This window comes from Haplochromis burtoni, unplaced genomic scaffold (assembly GCF_018398535.1).
Source record: "Haplochromis burtoni strain Fernald_Lab_line unplaced genomic scaffold, NCSU_Asbu1 Contig_194, whole genome shotgun sequence".
NCBI lineage: Eukaryota > Metazoa > Chordata > Actinopteri > Cichliformes > Cichlidae > Haplochromis > Haplochromis burtoni.
In genome coordinates this window covers 823,693-844,821 of record NW_024582555.1, presented here as the reverse complement: position 1 = coordinate 844,821, position 21,129 = coordinate 823,693, and the positions used below count along the sequence as shown (strand labels likewise).

The 21,129-nt window shown below is 37.6% G+C and overlaps 1 protein-coding gene across 1 annotated transcript; it reads right to left on the bottom strand.

The window, feature by feature from the left end:
- Positions 1 to 1,744: 1,744 nt before the first annotated feature.
- Positions 1,745 to 20,789, bottom strand: LOC102300842 (sodium bicarbonate transporter-like protein 11). Its single transcript, XM_005935209.3, has 20 exons — positions 20,564 to 20,789; positions 17,466 to 17,516; positions 16,616 to 16,693; positions 16,213 to 16,256; positions 15,791 to 16,010; positions 15,600 to 15,681; positions 15,385 to 15,508; positions 10,504 to 10,713; positions 8,978 to 9,062; positions 8,773 to 8,898; positions 8,571 to 8,684; positions 7,820 to 7,952; positions 7,472 to 7,545; positions 6,372 to 6,642; positions 4,894 to 5,000; positions 4,422 to 4,587; positions 4,092 to 4,265; positions 3,560 to 3,755; positions 2,723 to 2,892; positions 1,745 to 2,327 (listed from the first exon to the last, which is right to left on the bottom strand). Exons 1-20 carry the CDS (start codon positions 20,598 to 20,600, stop codon positions 2,261 to 2,263), a joined length of 2,529 nt encoding a protein of 842 aa, XP_005935271.1. The 5' UTR covers positions 20,601 to 20,789; the 3' UTR covers positions 1,745 to 2,260.
- Positions 20,790 to 21,129: the final 340 nt, after the last annotated feature.

Sequence of the window (21,129 nt, the reverse complement as noted above, 5' to 3'; positions counted from 1 at the left end):
ATGGCAATTTTAGGTTCCCCTAGCACTTTATAATACGGCCTGCAACTAAGAGTGATTTTCCCTAGAATTAACTAGAATTTCCATGTATTTTACCTGGTTATACCATGTAATAAAACAAACATGTACATACAAGTGATACACTAACCTACTGGAAAGGAAAAAAATCTACAGTGTAAGTAATTTTAAGTAGTGCATAAGTCATTTTTAGCAGCGTGTAACTAGGTATTTTACAGGGAAAAAAATTAAATAATTATAAGTTGTGTTTAAGTAGTAGCAGTTCAAAAATAATCTTTAGTAGTATGTAATTATTGTAAGTAGTGCATAACTGCCAGATAGTTTACAGAAAAGAGGCATAAATTATAATGTAATTAATTTGAATTAGTCTGCAATTTCCAGGTATTTTTGTGGAAATAACAGTTAAAATTTCCTCATTTTATATTGTAAATATGCGTTAGCCTTAGTAGCATGGGCCACATTATGTAGCTAACCTCGTTTTTTTTACACATTTATTGTGCACTATATTGGTTCGCATCGCAGATGTTGTAAGTTTCAATTGTTCTTTTATGTTAGGCATAAAAATGTGATAAGGACTATTCTTTTTTTTCTACTTACAAGAGAAAAAACACAGCAGCAAACACTGCAGGGCAAAGGGCCACCAAAGGTCCACAATCATGGAGCCAAGTCAAACTTCCTTACACAAACATTTAAAAGAAGCCTGGTGAGGAACTTTGTCGCATGGAGTCACACAAACCACCTGCAACTCAACACCTCAAAGACTAAGGAACTGGTTGTGGACTTCGGGAGGTCCAGAGCAGGTCCACTGCCGGTTCAGATAGAGGGGGAGGAGGTGGAGGTGGTCAACAAGTACAAGTACCTCGGGCTGTGGGTGGACAATAAACTGGACTGGTCATGCAACACAGAGCACCTGTATAAAAAAGCCCAAAGCCGACTGTACTTCCTCAGGAGGCTGAGGTCTTTTAACATCTGCAGGAAGCTCCTGAGGATGTTTTACCAGTCGGTGGTTGCTGGAGTACCTTTTCTATGCTGTGGTGTGCTGGGGGAGCAGCACAGCAAAGAAGGACTCATCCAGGCTGGAGAAACTGATCAGGAAGGCTAGCTCTGTGGTCGGCATGAAGCTGGACACTCTGGTGACAGTGGCAGAGAAAAGGACATAAAGAAACTGATGGACATTATGAACAATGCTGGGCATCCTCTGCACACGGCCATAAACAACCAGAAGAGTCTGTTCAGTGACAGGTTGCTTCTCCCCAATCAGAACTTGTATTTTTATTTTTATTCCTATTTATTCTATTTATCCCCTTCGTATATTTTATTTATATATGTCTCTGTATTTATATATGTGTGATGTGTGTGTGTGTATATATATATATATATATAATTTCTGTAACTGTAACTTCTGTCGGTGCTGTGCTTTTGGAAACTCGAATTTCCCAGAGGAACCCACCCGAGGGATTAATAAAGTTCTATCTTATCTTATCTTATCTTAATTTATATAAAGTACATTAGATGATCAATGTGAATGACCAGAGTCCAATAAAATTATGTGGTTTTTATTATTTATATGCAAACCCAAAACTGAACACAACAGAAGTAACAATAAACTATTCATATTACCTGTGAATAATTTCAAGGTTCAAGGTTCAAGGTTCTTTATTATTTGTCACATGCATAGTTATACAAGTATAACACACACAATTTAATTTATATGTTTTTATTTGTAGTTCAGTTCTTTGCTTTCTTTTTGTTCTTCTTGTCTTTGGCTTTTCTTCTTTGTTCTTTCTTTTCTTTTTTCACTTTCTTCTGATGATTTTTCATTTAAGGAGGAGGTGGAAGCTTCTCTAGTCCTCATTGTATAATGATTCCTTCTTGTCTCTATAATTGTGAAAAATTACCCCTTTAAAACTATTCTATATGATTTAATTCTATAATACCACTGTGATTTAAGCTAAAAATTGAAATTCCACTTAATTCTAAAGGGATTACACTCATTGTCAAGGGCTACTCGAAACATGTATCTGTGCATGAAAACTCGTGTTAAAGTTACAGGGTTACATACAACAAATATGCAGTGATTTTCCATAGTAAAGTCAGCTACATTTAAGTTACATTTGCAATGAACAATAAAAAATAAAATGATGGTTATAAATGATAGCGAAATCTTGCAATCCAAATAATTTTATTTCATCAGATAATTAATTCCTGGAGAAACTGAATCTCGTCATGAAATTGCTTTAAAGTTTTACATGTATTGTGAATCCAGGATGTCCAGATACTTGGCCTCAATCATTCTTGGAAGCAAGCTCGTCCTGAGAGAAAACACATTAAAAATGTGTGTATTATTTACAAGGAAACAACAAATCTTCAAGTACTTAGGGTAAGAACATCACTTCTTGCGTGTGTGTGTGTGTGTGTGTGTGTGTGTGTGTGTGTGTGTGTGTGTGTGTGTGTGGTGGGGGGTTCAGTGGGAAGAGTGTCTTTCTACACGTAGAATATAAAAATAACTGCAGACGCAGCGGTCCCCTTTTTCTTCCTTTTTTTTAATGTGAGAAAGTAAAGGTTTAATGCTACTTTTTCCATGTAAAACATTTAATTTTGTTTTGTTTTGATTTTAAGAAGGTCGTGTTGTACTGCATTTGTTCTAACACAAACTGGTACTAATTGCAAAAATGGGACCATAAAAAACCCTGTCAGGTTATCTCACCTGACAGGGACCAGCAGGATCATCAGCAAGGGGAAAACCATCTTCATGTAGGGCAGAGGATACATCCCGAATGCACACAGAATGATCAGCTGGATTATCTGCAGCCCCGTGAAGTAGTGGACCTTCCTCTGAGGCACACGGCGAATGTAGTGAGTGGGAGGATAGGAGGTCTAGACAGAGACAGAATAAGATATGATTAACTATGTTTTAAGTGAGATTAACTATAATACCCCCCTCAAGCCAAGATTTGTATATAATAGCATACCTGTTGCTGCAGCATAAATTACGTTTTGAGAAGAAAAGGTATGCTAAATACTCCTGTAAGCTCTGGAATTGTAATGCAACATTTGCATTTTTTTCAGAAGTGCGTTGCTTTATATTTTACGGAAATGTTATTTTAATTAAACTCATTGCTATGCAAAAATGTGCCATGTTATTGTACTATATTTTGTCTATTTAAACCAGACCATGATAAAGTCTTATGACAAAAATAACTTTGTTTTCCATTAAAAACAAGTTGTTCTTGTTATGGTGTGCACCAACTTATCATATGAAAGTTCTGTGATATAACAAGAGTGGGACCAGTCATGTGATAACAAGAGATCTTTGTTTCCTTTTTTTTCCCCAGAAGAGTGATGTTTTTTTTCTGCTGGATTTTAGTTTCTTCACTCTTCTGCTTTTTATTTGTTAGTTAGTTATTTGTTTTGTTTTTTACACTGCTACTGGTTATCATTTGTAAAGTTCAATCAATACAAAGGAAACAAAGAGACAATAAACTAGAATGAGGAACAGGATCAGTAAACCAAACCACACTCTTCTTATCTGCTTCATATCCACCTGTTCCTTTAGCAGGAGGGTCATGCGGTCCACCATTTGATTTCCGTCAAGTGAAGTGGCTGCGATGTAAAGGAAGAGCCCATAGAGCACAGGCTTGGGAATCCACTGCAGAGGAATGGGCAGCATGAACACGGACAGGCCGATCAAGATGTTGGCCACCAGTGAGGTCAGACGTGTTTCCTTCACACTAACGATGCTATTAGGACAAAAAGAGAGGAATGAGTTGTTTGAGCAACCCAGAACAATCTTTATATCTTTTAATGCATAAGATCAGCTTTTGAATCCAACATGAAAGGATAGAAATTAAATGGATCACTGACGTATTAAACAATTTATGGGCAACTATGCACACTACGTCTGCTGCAGAGATAAGCCAGAGGTTCTTTAAACTACATACAGTAACCATTTTGTTATTCTGCTTAGTTTTGAACTGACACTCTGTCACAAAGGTTTCAAACTGAGTGTTAAAAGCATTCATAAAAGCTGGTGCTTTCCGTGCGGTCAGAGCACACCTCGTTTTAACTTTACTCACGTCGTGTAGAGGTGTCCGTTCTCTACTTGCTGTTCTACTTTGGCAAGCTGACGGGCATGCAGAGAGGAATGTGGGAAAGCGGCGTGCATCCATGGCAACCCCAGACAGGACATGAGGATGTTAATGAAGCCTGTCAGCATTAAGTCCCAGTGGAATGCTGTGCCTTTTAGCAACCTGGTATAGATGTTCACACACGTAAGCTTAAAGTGGTTTGTCATTAAAGGCACAGCATCAATACCAAATACTGTAAAGGTGACATTTAAATCACAGGTTCTGCTGTGTGTCGTTCTTCTCATAGCTTAGAACTCAAACATAAAGTGGGATTCGTACTTGTGTTCCGGCACATGTGTCAGTGAAATGACGATGTTCTGGTCAATAAAGATGAGCAAAGCAAGTAGAAACCCCAGACCAACTGCACTCAGTGCATTCATTCCTGACAGCTTTTCAAATGGAGGGAACTTGAAGATCGGACCATCGTGTACACTGAACACGGGAACTAATAGAAGCAAAACATTTACAGAAAGCTTGTTACAAACATACAATGAAAACAAAAAGTAAATAATTGCTTGAACACTAACCTTTCTGCTAGTAGCCTCTGTTTTAAAAGCAAAGCTTAAAATCTGTGTCTATCTCTCACACACACAAAATCCCCAGACTGGGTTTAAAGTTCACTTGAAGCAAATGTTTTCCCCTTTCAACAGAGGATTTATGAACAGTGAAAAACGTTATGTGCCAGGGTTGTGACTTTAAGCCTCGAGAGTACTCTTCTATCATTTCTTTCATTTGAAAGATCCATACTCACGCTGTATGTCAATGAAAAGGTAGGAGCCAGTGAAGGAGAGTATCAGCACAGACACAGGCAAAGCACAGTCAGACACCACCTCTCTGATTCTGTCATTCAGGTACGGGCTGTTGGGAAAATAGCAATAAATATTTCAGCGTTTTGCAACTCTGGTGTAATGACTTCTACAAGTAGTTTTACAGCACATTTACTGCAGTTACTCTTTGTGTTTGGGAAATAATTCATGTCAAGTGCTGAAAGCTGCCACTGAGGGAAAAAGAACAATGAAGTCCCAGGAGTCAGATATAGAAATGCATGATAACAGAGTCACATATATCTAACTCACGTATTCCAGTAATATTACTGCAGGGTGAAATTCATTGCACATGATTTGTAACCTTGCAATCCAGTCTTGGGATGCACGTTTTGTCCTTGTTTTGTAGGTTATGTGAACCTATTTGCAGCAAGCATGAGGGGAAGTGGAAGTAACTATCACAAATCTTCTCATTTGCTTCAGCTTATTTGGGTGAAGGTCATGGGGGCAGCAGTCTAAGCAGAGATGCCCAAACCACTCCCCAGCAACCTCCTCAAGCTCTTCTAGGGACATCCTGGCTGGATGTCTCATAAATTACATGGCTTCTTTTGAATTGGATAAAGGTAACTAGCTAAGTATCTACTACATTATACAGCTGCAGTTCCCTTTGTTAATTTAAACCCAGGCTTAAAATCACTACTAGGTAAAAGCAGCAAACAGTCTAGTTACACATAGTGGAGTAAAGCTCCTGATAACTTTAATATTTCCTCTCAGTATTGCACACATAAGTGCTGCACATGAGTAAATGCATTTTCTGTCATTGCTTACAACAGAGTTTAAATTTGTCCTGTAGATTTTTAAAATTCTGAATATAAAATGGACGACAGTTAAAACACAGCTTTCATGTTATTAGTTAAAGAGTAACATTGTTATACTGCAGTACATCCTACTACTTTAAATACTAAGTGTTAAACATGTGGCAGTGCTTTCCATTTTATATCTCATGCAGCGTCTCTGGTTGTATCACATCATATATCTTTCACATTTGATTGTTCCATCTTTCTATTATTGCAGTTCAGCTGACTAAAATATTCATGACATGACATTTTTATGGCTTCGCTACTCCAGATGGAAAAGAGTCTGCTTTGGGCAGCATTTGAAACAGAGTATTTCCCCTGATGTATTTGGTATGTTTTGAAATATTGTTTTCTCTTGCGTGTAAAGTGTACTGAAGCACAGTTTGCTTTAAATACGCTCAAATTTCAATGTGGAACTTGTACTTTTAATGTGGTATTTCCACCTGGTGACACTTTATTGTTCTTTTATAAAGATGACAGATGCGTTCCCAGGAGAAAAAAAAACTAGAGTTGCGCCTCTGCTTACTACATATATTTTGATACGATAAAATAAGCTATAAAATGGTTCAGATATCCATAATGTGAAACAACAAGTGAACAAACATTACCTCCTCTTGATGAGGTAGAGTGTATAACCCAGCCACAAAGTCCCCAACATGAGCAGGAGACAGAGGATGGGTCTTTCTCTTGTGCACAACACCAAAGACTCAGGCAGGAAGATTGACTCTGCATGTCCTGACATCACCCTGGTCTCATTGTGATGCTCCAGTGGGGTGTCTGTCTTGTTTTTTGCACTGTCTAGAATCTCATTAATCTGCTGAAGCACCAGTGTTTTGTTTGTGGTCGTGAGAATGGGCCCGTGGTAATAATGGTGAAAAACTAGAAAGTGGAGTAGAAAGATGGAAGAAGAAGAAGAAGAAAAAAGATATGTCACTAAAGACAAACTAGAAGACAAGATATAGCTGTATGTGATCTTAGTGGAACACATCCCACAGTTGCAGGAACTTATTAAAGTCTGTAGCAGGAAATGTAATATAGATCAGCGGTCTCCAACCTTTTTTGCGCCACGGACCGGTTTATACCCAACAATATTTTCACGGACCGGCCTTTAAGGTGTCGCGGATAAATACAACAAAATAAAACTAGTACCGGTACCGAAAAAAAGAAGATTTATTCATAACACATGTAAAAGACCAGGAAAACAGAGTTAACGATAAAAACGATAACAAAATAACGCTGAAAACCGATAAAAACCCTGAAAACCATATATTTCACACCTGAGCCTCAACTCTTGCGGCCCGGTACCAAACGACTCACGGACCGGTCCGAGGCCCGGGGGTTGGGGACCGCTGATATAGAGCATCCACACAGTTAGTATTTTACAAATGTAACAGATGATTAACGTAATCACCTTTACGTCATTCTCTACATATTTACAGTTATTCAAGCATTGCTCAATTTGGAGTCGATCGGCAGAAAATTACAAGAGCCTGAGGCTCAGAAGAAAAATTCTTAAGAATCCTAGATATGTTTAGCCATTTTTTCCTGACTTGTTACAGAAACTTAACACAAAAATAATAGTTCACAAAAAATGTTTTCCTTAATATTATATACTGTATGTCCTCATAGAATACTGCTCTGTTTCTACTCTTTGCTTGTTTTTCCTAAAAAGATTTTATTGTGGCAGTCTGACATTAGTTGGACTCACTTTTGATTGTGCCTTTCACCGCATCTCCAACAAATGCAATTGAGATGAACAATGCAATCACTTCTTCTGTTGAGCTGGAAGAAAAGAGAAGCAAGCAGCATGGTGCGATCATTCATGTTGTATCAAAAGTGTGGGTTTTTTCCAAAGCACAGACAAAACATTAACTTCAGTGGAAAATTATGGCTACAATGGCACGAGAGAATGAAAGAAAATTACTGATTAAAGCTGAAAACAACAAGTAATAACAGATTAGCCTTTATCAGTTCACTTCAGTGTTTAGACAAAAGTAGTGGCCTTCTGTCTGTGATATTTAATAGTAACAAATATTGTTTACGAGTGTGTATTTACCGTTTGAAGAGTTTCATCAGCAGGCTGACATTGAATAAGCCTCCGAGGATGAGGAACAAGCTGTTCCATAAACCGATGCAGGCGTAGAAAGCATCAAAGTCGAGGTCGTAGTCATCACAAATACCCCTGATGACTGCAAATTATACAATAACACACACAAACTCATAAAAGCTTATTAATTTCAAGAGCATTCCACTATTTAAGTGACAACATATTGCTTAGCGAGTTGTTGAAATTAATACCTTCATTTTTAATGGTCAATTCTCAGATCTGACTACTAATTATATGCAAGGCAGGTGTTGTATGAAGTAGATTATCAGGAGTCTTTTTTTATATAACAACAGCTGTCTGTGGTGACTGGAGATGGTGTTTAAAAAAACAAATCCTGAAATAAATTTTAGTCAAACGAGATTGCAAAGGTCTGTAGAGGTTAGTCATAAGTCTCTCTGAGTGGATCCTTGCAAACCAACATTTAAGCCAAAGGATGTGATAATGAGTTACATCGAGTCATTTCAGACTGCATTCATTTCTTTATTGCTGTGGCCCAGTAATGACTTCATTTAATTGCTTATGCTGCCTAATGTTAGCCATCAGGCTTGACTCTGACCTCATTTGCTGCACCTAATCCCACCATGTAAACTTCAAAGCAAACTAATTGTATGACTTATTTGTCATTAAATAAGTGTTACTTATTCAAAAATCTAACTTCTATAGTCTGACATCCAAATCGTAGCAAGCAATGTGAATGTACCGCTTATGAAGATGGCCAGTGGTGCAGTAGTCAGCGGAATGACAAGCGGCGAGCCAGCAAACAAAGCATAGATCACTCCTCCAATGCTCTGGCCAACAATGGTCTTCTGAACATCTTTCAATGAATGAAACAGATACGTATTTTTCATTAAAGCTGTTGAACATACTGTGTGCCAAATTAAGAGTAAAGAAAAATCCCATACCTATTTCTCCTCTTGTGCTTTCATCATTCAGTGAACCAAAGGCAATGGCAGGCAGTAGAATTGCAATGTAGAGGAAAATCGCAGTGGTGGTGTACTTCAAGAGAGCGCGGTCACTTCCAATTATACCTGTTTGAATTATACAAAATGTTACTAAAGCTACACAGTAACAAATCCACAAAACAAATGTGAAGGAAATTGTTATTACCATCTGTGAAGTCTGAGGGGTACAAAGGCAGCCTGCGGCGGAAGTCATCATAAACACCCTTACCAAATCTGAAGAAATCTGTGCACTGCGAAGAAGGTAGGACATAGTCAGGCCCACTGAAGCTGTGACAATATAATGTGACATAATATAATGCTATATATTACAACTGAATGCATAATGTATCAGAAATGTGACTGTGATATGCTTTTGAACTAAACCAGAAACATGCAGTCATTTACTGTACAAAAGCCTGAACTATGCTGGTACACTGTGGCCATGATTTATACATCATTAAAAGTACAGGCAGCATAAATGCCATAGACTTTGTTCACGCATGTTGCTTTAGGTATCAGTGAGAAGATGAACACTGGAAAGCTATTCTGAGTAATGTATCTGTCAGTTTGAAGACTTATTAGAAGGGAAAAAACTACCCAGTGGACATAATAATGTGACTTTATCATTACAATAAATATTATAAATACACCAAAAACTACCAGGAGTTTGCACTTATGTGTGAAATGTTTATTTGGCTAGAAGAGGGTTTGGCCTTCATGTAAAATGACCCTGGATCCTTTACCGTGCGGTGCAGTTGTTTCAACATTCACGGATTATTAAAAATAATCTGAGGATACAAGTGTGGTGTCTCAAATCCAAAACACACACTTAAAAAACAAACAACAACAAGATAAAAAGTGTATTAAACTAGCTGTTGATTGCATTTGCTTCCATGAAGCCAGATTCTTAAATAGACACAGACATTTTGGAAGTAAAACTGGATTTCTTCTCTTCTTATATTCTTGGTGTTTTAGGAAAGACCCTTTTTTCTCCTTTAAAAAAAATAATGACGTGAAAGCGATCACAAACATAGACTTCCATTACCAACTTCTGTCACCGAACACAAAAATGTATTTAAAAAAAATTACATTCACATTTGTGCTTTGAATTTATCTTTGTGACTTTTGTATTTAAAAATGATCCAAGTGGAGACATTTCAGAAGGAATTTAGCTGATGTACGATATAAAACTGAGGTGCTGGCATCCATAATGTTTATTTTCACATTTTACTATTCTAGGATTGTAGGATAGGCTTGGCAGCAGCAAGCCTATACTTAAATGCTGTTTTGAAAGCAGTCAGAACATCAGGTGTAACCACAACCTGATGTAAACTTAAGTCTTTTACAACCTATTACATGTTTTTTCGCTTAACTGTACTTCGGTGTTTCCTTTCTCCCACCTCGTGCTGAACAAACACATTTCATCTTAATTTAGAAACTGGACTTAATGACATACATGGACGTGCACACGTTCAGCTGCCATTTCCATCAAAGACTTGGCTGCTTTTTCAGTCTTTATTGTGCATTCTGGCTCAACTACTTTATATTACTGCAGCACATATGCCTGAATAACAGGGAAACGCGGGGGTGGTCTCCACATCTGAAAACAACCTAACACTCAGTAGAGAAATTTGTTTATGTGACTAGTTAGCTAGATTTACACATATGTTTCTCTTGGTTACTTATTTTTACCTGGAGTGGTTTGCCCCTGCGTGGATCTGAGTCCTCCACTTCCTCTGTGACCGGTTTGTCACTGATTACAGAGAGCTGTTGTCGGTGGTTGACAAGCTCCTGTTTGAACTCCTCTTCGGTCTTTGTCTCCAGAAGCTTCTGTCTGAAGGAAATGCCAGAGAACATTGTTGCAAATGTTCTACCCACCTCAATGGCTGTCTTGGTGCTTTTCTAAAAAACAGAACAACAAAGTTGATGTCATGTCATTCTCTGCATTCTCTGATTCACAGCAAAAAGCCTTCGACAGGATCCAATGGCCATTCTTATTTGAAGTTTTGAAAAGGTTTGGCATTGGAAACAGATTTTTTAAATGGATTCAATTGATATACTCCAACCCTCAAGCAGAGATTTTAAGAAATGGTCTTTTTTTCTGCACCATTCAGATTATATCGTGGAACTAGACAAGGGTGCCCCTTGTCACCTCTCTTGTTCACCTTGGCAATTGAGCCTCTTGCGATGGCAATTCAGAATCATAAAAACATATCAGGAATTAAAGTAATGTTGACCACCGTATTGCCCCATATGCAGATGATGTGATCCTGTTCTGCACTAATTTAAACAAATCAATACCATCCATATTAAGTCTCATTAATACATTTAGTACATTTTCGGGTTATAAAATAAACTTTGCTAAATCCGAAATATTATTTTTGAATTAAAATGAACGACAAAATCCTCCTATCAATACTCCCTTTCTGCTATCTGAACATGGGTTTACTTATCTGGGTGTGAAATTAACTCCCTCAATTGAAAATATTCTGGCATCCAATTATAATTCCTTAACAACGTCAGTTACTACACTTCTAAATAGATGGATGAAACTACCTATATCTTTAATTGGTCGTATTAATATACTAAAAATGTCAATTTTGCCAAAATATCTTTACCTTTTTCAATCAGTACCTCTCTCTCCACCAAACTCTTTTTAGATTTGCAAAAACTATTCCGAAACTTTATTTGGAACAACAGAAGACCAAGACTCAGAATCTCATTACTAAACCTCCCTTATGAAAGAGGGGTTTACAACTTCCAAATTTAAAGTGGTACTTCTGCTCAAATCAGAGCGGCAATGTTTTATTTTGTTAATGAGCAAACTCCAGTGTGGGTTTCTGTGGAGTCCACAGAAATCAAAAGTCCCCCGAACTTATATCTTTACTCAGCCGACAGGAAGACACTAAATAAGCAAACTAAGAACCCCTTTTTAAAAAACACTATAACGATCTGGTTTGAAACACATAACTACTTGGGAGAAATGTTACAACTGTCTAGGTTTACTCCGATATTTGGAAATAACTATCATGGCTGTGTGTAGGCAGGCAGGAAGAGAGGACCCAAAATGCAGGACTCAAGGAGGAAGAAGAAACTCAAAATACACAGCTTTATTGCTGGGATGAAGCAGAACAGAAAAACACTAACTAAACTAGGAGTACCGAATAACTAGACAGGTTGGCAGGCTGGCAAAAAGAACACACAGAGGGAGTGAGGGCAGAAGACGTTAACGACGCGACACCGAGTAGGGGAAGACACAGACACTAAATACAAGAGGTGAACGGAGCGAAGAGGAAACAGCTGGGAGACACGGCTGACGCTGATTACACTGACGAGACAGGGAGAGCACAAAGCTGAACGCACTGACATAGGGCACAGACCTACAAAATAAAACAGGAAGCACACGACAGACAGAGACACAGACGCAGACTCGTAAGCAGGCCTACCGAATATAACACATAGAACTCAAACAATAATCATCATCATCATCAATAAAACACCAGAGAAACAAAAGGTTCATTCAAAAATAGACCAGAACTCAGAATGCTGGGTCAATACTGACCCAGAACCGTGACAATAACAGCTTTCCTCCTGGTAGCGCGGATGCAGGCTTTAAATTTTGGTTCGATCAACGTATAAGAAAAGTGTCTGATATATTTAGGAATAATACTCTTATGTCTTTTGAACAACTTAGAAGTACTTTTTCTATTCCTGTCAAACTTATTTTTTCCATTTCTTCAATTAAGAAATTTTATCTTAACCACACAAGGTAGCAGCTTAGAAATCCCCACTTCCTCCTCTCTAGAGAGCACAGTTATAAAGCATCTAAATGGGAGAGGCCGAGTTTCTGCATTGTACAAATTATTTATGGAAAATTCCATCAACACAGTCTATTTTAGAGGCTTGGAGGAATGATTTGCAAACGGATATATCTGATGATGAGTGCTATAAATCATGCTCCTTGGCCCAGAGTCAGACATTTAATGTGCAATCTGAACTACTTCAATATAAATGGTTAACAAGACAATATCTTACTCTGTCAAAAATGCATCATTTTAACTGAAACATCCCAGACTCCTGTATTAAGTGTGGAGTGGACAGGCACTTTATTTCACTGTATATGGGAGTGTCCACGTGTGAAAATCTTTTGGGAAAAGGTAATAAATCTTTTGAGTCAAATCATTGGTGACGTGATTCCACTTCATCCTAAAATATGTATTTTAAATATATACCCAAATAATTTTGTACGTGCTGCAAACAATAGAGCTCTGTTAACGACTGGACTTTTGGAATCCAAGCGCTGTTGCTATTTGTTGGAAAAATCAAAAAATATGTGGACTAACTCAGTGGCTTAATGGACTGACATCTATACTATCTATGGAGAAAATAACTTATGCATTAAGAAATAAACTGGACAGGTTTTGGGCGATATGGTCTAAATTCTACAACTTTTTTGGAGAACTGCAGCGTGCACACTGTGGACTTAACGGCCTGAAGCACTAACTTGATTTGTATATCTGCTCTTCCCTTCTGTTATGGTTTGCTTTGTTTTTGTTTCTATTACTATGTTGTTTTTGTTGTTGTTGTGGGTTTGTTTTTTACTTATTTTGTTTTTATTTTTTATGTCCACGGTGTATCATGTAAAACCGGTTAAAACCAATAAATAAATGTTAAAACAAAACAAAACAAAAACAACAAAGTTTGGCTTTGTTAGTTTCTGTCAATTTAAATAATAATTTAGGTGATGTTATTATGTTGTGTTATTATGTTAATTATCACATGTGATTTTTGCATTTAATAATACAGCAAAAACACTGAAATACTTAGTAGGGCTTCTTTTAAATTTGACTTGTGAGGATAATGTATTACACATTTTTTAAATATTCAGTGTCATTTTTGTTTAGTGTTTCAGAAACAGTGGGATTAGGGGACAAATGATTGTGGTTATTAGGGCCCTCCCTGAGCCTGGTTCTGCTGGAGGTTTCTTACAGTTAACTCTTTGGATAAATTATGACAACCTCAATCAGGATTTTTATTCATCTTTAGCATGAAAAAAGTTCATTTTTAAAAAACATGTACACAGTTTGTTACATGTCCACTTCGGTGGACAACATACAGTTTGACTTATGACTTTGGTATGAATTGCCAATATACACTGACACAAGTACAAGAAATACAAATGCTTTGAATGGCTGTCCACTGTAGTGACCACTATGTGTTAAAAGGGAGCTTTTCCGTCCAACTGTTGCCAAATCGCTTGCTCATACAGGGTCATGTGATTGTTGGGGTTTTCTCTATTGTAGGGTCCACCTTATAGTATAAAGCACCTTGGGTGACGATTGTTGTGATTTGGCGCTATATAAATAAAATAGAATAGATTTTTATTGTCACTGTTACAAGAACAATGAAACACAGTTTGACATCTCTCCATTAGAAGCATGTAGTTTTTATTTTTACATTAAAAGTCCTTTAAAATTGAATTGAATTGTGTTGTTTATTCACTTGACTCTTTTTTGGTCTGTAATAAGTCAGGAAAAGTGAAGAGTTAAGTTAAACGTCATGGAAAGCCAGTGAATACTGACCAAAAAAGTCATCAATAAACAGACTGTCAAAATAAATAATCGATTATTATTATAAATGTGGACTTAGCTGATTTATGTCAAAGCCTGAATATTTACTTAATACAAACACAAAGTTCCTCAAATGGCCTTTTGAGGTTGGCAAAAAAAATTAAAGTTAATTCTTAAGTTGAGAATGAAAATGATACAAGAGTAAATTTTATATTTGTTTTATTAGAGGTGTGGCCTCTTTGAGTGACAGGCAAATGTCCACAACTGTAGCTGTCACTTCCCAGATGTTCTAGGCATAACATCAACTGATTCATGTTGATGAACTGGACCTCTCAAATTTGGCCTCCTAAGCTGTTTATTGGGCATAACTAGCACGTGTCTGTGTCTGTGTGCTGCACTGATGGAGTGAAAGTATGGATGAACTTTAGCAATCAAGTTTGCTGGGCAAAATCTCTAGCCACGTGTTTAGGAAGTTTTTGAATTTTGAAGCATTATCTACTATATTACCTAAAAACTTCATGTATAGGATCACAAGTCAAATCTAATAAATACCATTTACCAAAATCCCTCCTGAAATTATACTATGTTACAAATTCTCTTTTCAGTTTCATCTTAGAATTGAGACATATAACTCATCCAAATATGGTATATTGTCTCTCTGTCTCTGTGTTAACCCTGCGTCAGACTGCCAACCTATCCAGGGTGCACCCTGCCTCTCGCCTTATGGTAGCTGGGATAGGCTTCAGCTCCACTGCAACCCTGATAGGATAAGATAAGAGGATGGACAGAGGCCAAAACGACAAACTCAAGGCTTCCAAACAGCAGCCTGTAAGCCAATATGTGACGTAACAGTGGCTACATCAGGCTTTTACATGCAGTCTATGCAACTGAATATTATGGCCAGTCATCAGCAAACAGTAATTGCTTGCAACAAGTAAGCTATCGACAAATTGAGAAAAAATTAAGATGATATTCAGAAGATGAGTGGAGAATTTGACCTTACTGTTCTAGGTGGAGCGAGGATAAGGACGACGTAGCGAGCTTCACAACAGTTGACACCCCAGTTTTGTGGCCTCTCCAGGCGGGTGATGCAGACATGACGTCTCTGCAGATTCCTCACATTCGAGCTGAATTCAAAGAAATTTATTATTTGAAATCAGTTAACCAAGAAGAGACATGAACTAAACCTCAGACAGCTTTAACTGGAGATGAACTCACAGAATACAAAGCCAGGACTGCTGGTAATGAATGCCAGTAGAAGTTGCCGTCACACCCTGAATGGTTTCTGACAGAAGATGAACTGTGGAAGCATAATCCAATAAACAGCAAAATCAGACTAAATGCTCATTTTCTAGTTGCCTTTAATGTAATCAAGTGATTTAGACTTCTTTGGTAACATGCTCGTTCACCATTGATCTCTTTCCTTCCTGCGTCTGTGAACAGTGAGTTCATGATCTCATCCACATCCCAACTCTCACGGCCTTCGACCACAACATGAGTTAACATTCGCCTTAGCACCTCATCCAGAGTGGCAGCTTTTTCATCCAGAAGGATGCTTGCCTGGGCCAGAAAGCCGTCCAGGTCTCTGTGGGCGCGGACTTCCTCCTCAAAGTTCATGGGCTTAACATACTGGTGGGAAGTAAGAACATTTAAATCATGGATGCAAATGAATGAAATGAGGGTATCGTTTTCTGCCTGCTGTAAGTTGCTGATGCTGTCTCAGTTACATTAAAGAAAATATTTTAATTTGCTTTTGCTGCTGCAGTGTGGTTTAGATAAGAAAAAAGTAAGTAATGGTATAAGAAAATTCATACAAAAAAGTAAATCTTACTTTTCTTGTTGTGTTTAAAAGCCCAAATCCAGGTCCTTCAGGATCTTCAGCAAAAGAAACACAAAACATTACGTTTATATGCAAAGACTGTCTTAGTATCACCAAACTGTTGCTCTAATACAGTCTTTTCTTTCATATTTCTAAAGGTTTCCTTCCTTCACTCCGGATTTTTCAACAATGTTTTTTTTACTTGAATCAAAGCTGCCACACATGATTTGATAATGGTAGAGGCTGGAGTCAAATGTGATTTCAAATCCTAGACAAGTAAACAAGACAAGACTAAATAATTCCATCTGCTGTGTTACTGTAGTATCTTTACATTACAATGCAAAGTGCTGTGATTTGGCGCTATGTAAATAAAATCGAATTGAACAGAATGAAGGCAAATTTCAAAAAGGCAGACCTGAAGGACTAATCTGGATCTCATTGTCATAAATGTGGTCCTTGTTGGTAGTAGGTGAATCCTCCCCGTCCCTCAGTTCTGTGAACAAAACATAAATGAGTGCAACAAAGTCCCAGAGTACATACATTACATATAACTGAGGAGTTATATCTCATAAACAGCATAATCCAATAATATCCAATAAATAAATTTTCACTGTACAATTGTTTGACTTGTAAAGGTCATCATACAACCGTGTTTATTAAGATAAATCACACTAAGATAAAACCTCGCCTTTGCATCAAGGTTAAGATGCTACGCTAGCCACATTAACAATGCCTCCAGTAAGGGAGAATTTATCTTGCCCTCCCACCAGTCTACCATCTGTTGACGAGAGGGAGAGAGAGAGAGAGACTGCCAATAATAAAAAAAACCCTTAAACCAGACATGCAGCAATATAACAACAGCAGCCTCTCGTAAAGTCCTTCATTGTATAGAAGATAAATATGGCTTCTCAGTTGCTAGTTTTATGGGGAAGAAAAAATGGCCTCAGAATTAGACAATTAACCCTTCACGGGCAAAGCTTTGAGCTATGATTATTCACTCTTCCCATCATTGACTCAGAGATCATCTGTCTTGTTATTTATTCATTAATTAACACACAGCGAACAGACTGGCTGTGCCCACCAGCATGTGAAATGGGTCATCAGTGAGCAGAGAGAAGAACAGACATCTGCATAAATAATAGTGATACAATAAATTTAGACGCGTACGATCCCCACCGTCCTGAGGGAAAAATCATCTTTGTTACTGTGCAGATCACTTGAACTTCATAAAAGAGCAAAAGTCTGCTGTAAAAAGCAATACGCACCCATCTCTTGGAAAAAGTAGCCATTGTTAGGCCTCTCTGTGGGTGGAGCCGCTGTGGATGGAAGGAACAAATATGATGTTTACAAAATGTCCTGCTCAGCTTCAAGCGCAGTCTTTTATATTAAAGATTTTCATCACTGTTTGTATTGTCTGCCATTCAGTTCTTTAGGTGCAGTATGCAAAAGTTAGAATCATATCACTATAAGCACAGAATAAACTATTTTGAATCACTAATATTTTTTCAGATAATGAAGTTTATGTAAGTGCACAATAACTGCAGTGTTAATATGTTGTGTTAGTGTTAATATGTTTCTTTTTTACACATCAAGCACATTTTTCAGAAGCTGCTACTGGCTAACATAAATTGTTGTTAATAGAACCTCTAAGGATATCAACTTTCTTCAGTCAAAACTACAACCATGTCTGAAACCACAACATTTTCAATGATAATAAAGGAAAGTCTTTATAATTGTTTTGAGTGACATGTTTGACACAGCTAACATGGTAACTGTGCGAAACTGGACTCAAACATGCAAAAACAGTGGCTTTTCACCAGAGCAACAATCAGTTTCACTTTCATTTCAGGATGCATCTCAAGATTTCATCTTTTCTTTTCTGTGCACATGCTTGTGCATTCTGTATACACATTTTACAAATTCCTATAACAAAGCGAGCACACACGTCTAAGCACAATTACTTCCAGATTTACCAAAATAATGTGATGCTGTTATGAAAATTAAGGCGCTTATGTCAAGTTATGGTAATGCTGTGGAGAGAGAGGGGAAAAAAAGACAAGAACCTGGGAATCTTTAAAGAGACCTGTGAAGTCTCGGTTACAGAACAAATCTAGTGCCAGCTGTGTCTGATGTTTGTATTGGCGGTCATGTATCTGTGAGACACGGCTGCAGCTGTACAGATGAGTTTTCATTGCCTGAAGCACTGTTTGGCTCTAGGGGCTTGCGAGCAAGGCTATATCTCAAAGCAGATTAGAGAGAACATTCCCAGGCCTCCTCCTCTTCACAGGAGTCCACACAGACTACACAGCCGTCTGTGCCAGGACAGTGTGTGGATGTGACCTCTGAAAACATGAATGTCAGGCTTATTGTAAATATGCTAAACTATTCCTTATCAATATTGTGAACAAAAGGAGTAATGGCATCACTTTCCGATTAGTCCCTACTAAAGGCTGAGGTGAGGACATAAATGACATTTGGGGAAGAAAAAATTAAGGAAAAAATGGCTGAATTGTCAGTGACAGAAATGCTTGTCTATTATTACTTCTTGCTTATCATCTATTATGGCTAGCGGCCCCCACAAAAAATGACCATTATGCCTTATAAGTAGGATATCACTGCCATCAGGATAGTAGTATGCTGGTGTTGGCATTTGGCTCAAAATAAAATTGTGTTTAAGTACAATTAAGAGTGCTAATGCAGCTTGTTTGGTATCCTTGTATCAATCGCTGGTTTATCTGAATTTTTTCAGTATTTTTTTCTCGCTACGTTTGAATCTAAAATTGTATTTTGCAGTTTTTGAAGTCTGACGTGCCAAATCACCCCTCTGTTGTTGCACATCACTTGCTATCTGTTATTGGTCTATCTCATGAACCAAATCTGTAAGTCTTAAAGCATAACATATGATTTATTCTTACAGACAGCCACACTGCCATCTGTAGACTTTAAGCAGGTTACGTCCTTGTGAAAAAGGAAACAGGAGAATCCTTGTTGGGTCTCTGGAAACAAGTATGCTGAACTGCACAAGGTCAAACTATGAAAGCAGAAGGACCATGGTGTTCACATGTAAGGACTTATAATAGCTTGTCTATCAAATAAGAAGGTCAGCTAATGATATCCTCCTATGCACTGAATTACCACACCTGCTGCTAAAGCAAAATCTTATCGAGACTTAATTTGACCATGGTGGGTGCACGCTCCTGTACCATGAACAGTGTGTACACTGTGGTTCACAATGCAGACATATGCTTTGTTATAATATAAATAACAGGAAGGAGGAACTAGCACTCATTCCACATCAACACCTCAAAGGGTACCGATAAGGATAACCTAATGTTTGCATATCCAGCACAGTGAATGTGCTGGATATGCAAACATTAGAAACCAACAGTGCAGTTACATAATTTATACCAACCTGAGTATCTGACTGAAAGGAGGTTTTGCTCACTTCAAAAAAAATTTATTTGCCATGTGGTACTAATCTTAAAAAAGCAAATTGATTCATTACAAGAAGGTTCTGCTGAATTATAGAAAACCTGGAAGCCTTTAGGTAATAATCTAAAGTCGAGCATCAGGGGTGTTATTGAGGTTGGTAGATTTTCTGACATTGAAATTATCACCAACGCCAACCACAGAACGAAGAGCTGAGAATGGAAAACCTTGAGATTTGCCAGATTAGAACATTAGACATTTTTCTACCAGATAATCTTCTTAATCCTTGACCTGAGAAAATTCAAGTAGGAATTAACATATTAATGGCAATGATGAAAGTAAGTTCCAGGTCACAAAGAGAATTGTCCCATTTTAGATATTGGTACCTTTAATGTTAGACATATTTTGGCTTGTAATAAACACTTACTAATTAATAATAATCACTAATAATCAGGTCAGCCAGTGGAACTGTGTTACCATTAACATGAGCTCATACACTTCAGTAGATTTCTTTTCAAATGTTTTATATAGCACCCGTTTTCAATAATAGTCATCTTAGGGCACTGGATGATGTAAAGACTCTGCAAGATTAGAGAGGAAAACTATTTTGTTCCTGCTGCCACAACAGAGTTAAAACTGGTGCTGGAAATATTTTTGCAGGTCTGTTATTAAAGCACTGCATGGCAGATGAGTGTATCATTTATTGCCATACTGTAAATATTGACCCATACGCTTTGCTTTTCACTTTCTGGGCAATGAAAGCATCTTTCTCCTATTCTGTAGTTTTACTGTTAACAACAAGAAGACATTAAAAATGTAACCACAAGTGAAAAGAATCAGGAAAGAAACATTCACACATACACTCTAAAACGGCTTCCTCCACATGTTTGACACATTTCACTTCCTCACCTCACTCCACTCCTGTAAAACTTACCAGAGGGCACAAACGTAAGGACCTTTTTGTCGTCCATGTTTCTCCAGGGATTTTTTAAATTTTAGGTCATTTGTTTTCCAAAGCTCAACCCATAATCTTTTATCTTTGCTCTGCTCATCAGCATTTACTAATCATCCTCCACATCTTTTATACACACGCCCATACATACATACTGATGTAACGTTACCTCCCTGCACCTCCTCTGGGAGCACACGAGTTTGGAAGAGGGAGAGAGAGGGCAGAAAGGGAAAGCATGAGGGGGAGAGAGGTGCTTGTTTCTGCTGGGTCCTTGTGCCTATGAAATGGACTATATTCCAAGTAACTTTTAAAGAGGCAATTTTAGGGTTTTGGTATGTTATTTTCATAGGTAACTCTTTCAGCATTGTGTGTAAGCTTTAAAGGTTAAATCATTCAAACCAATAAACAATTCAAAAGTCATCAAATATCATGTCTCTTTTTGTAAATGTCATATAAATACAAAAACACAATGGGAATATTTAGATTGTACACAAACCGGTTCTGACAGATCAGTCAAGGAAAAAGTGAACAAATGTTCGTTATAACAG

Excerpts from the sequence above, each read along its gene's own strand:
- LOC102300842 (XM_005935209.3), bottom strand. The coding sequence starts at position 20,600 with ATGGACGACAAAAAGGTCCTTACGTTTGTGCCCTCTG. Across the intron at positions 7,953-8,570 it reads ACTGGCCATCTTCATAAGCG|TCATCAGGGGTATTTGTGAT; the intron begins GTACATTCACAT and ends TATAATTTGCAG. Across the intron at positions 6,643-7,471 it reads GGTGAAAGGCACAATCAAAA|TTTTTCACCATTATTACCAC; the intron begins GTGAGTCCAACT and ends TCCACTTTCTAG.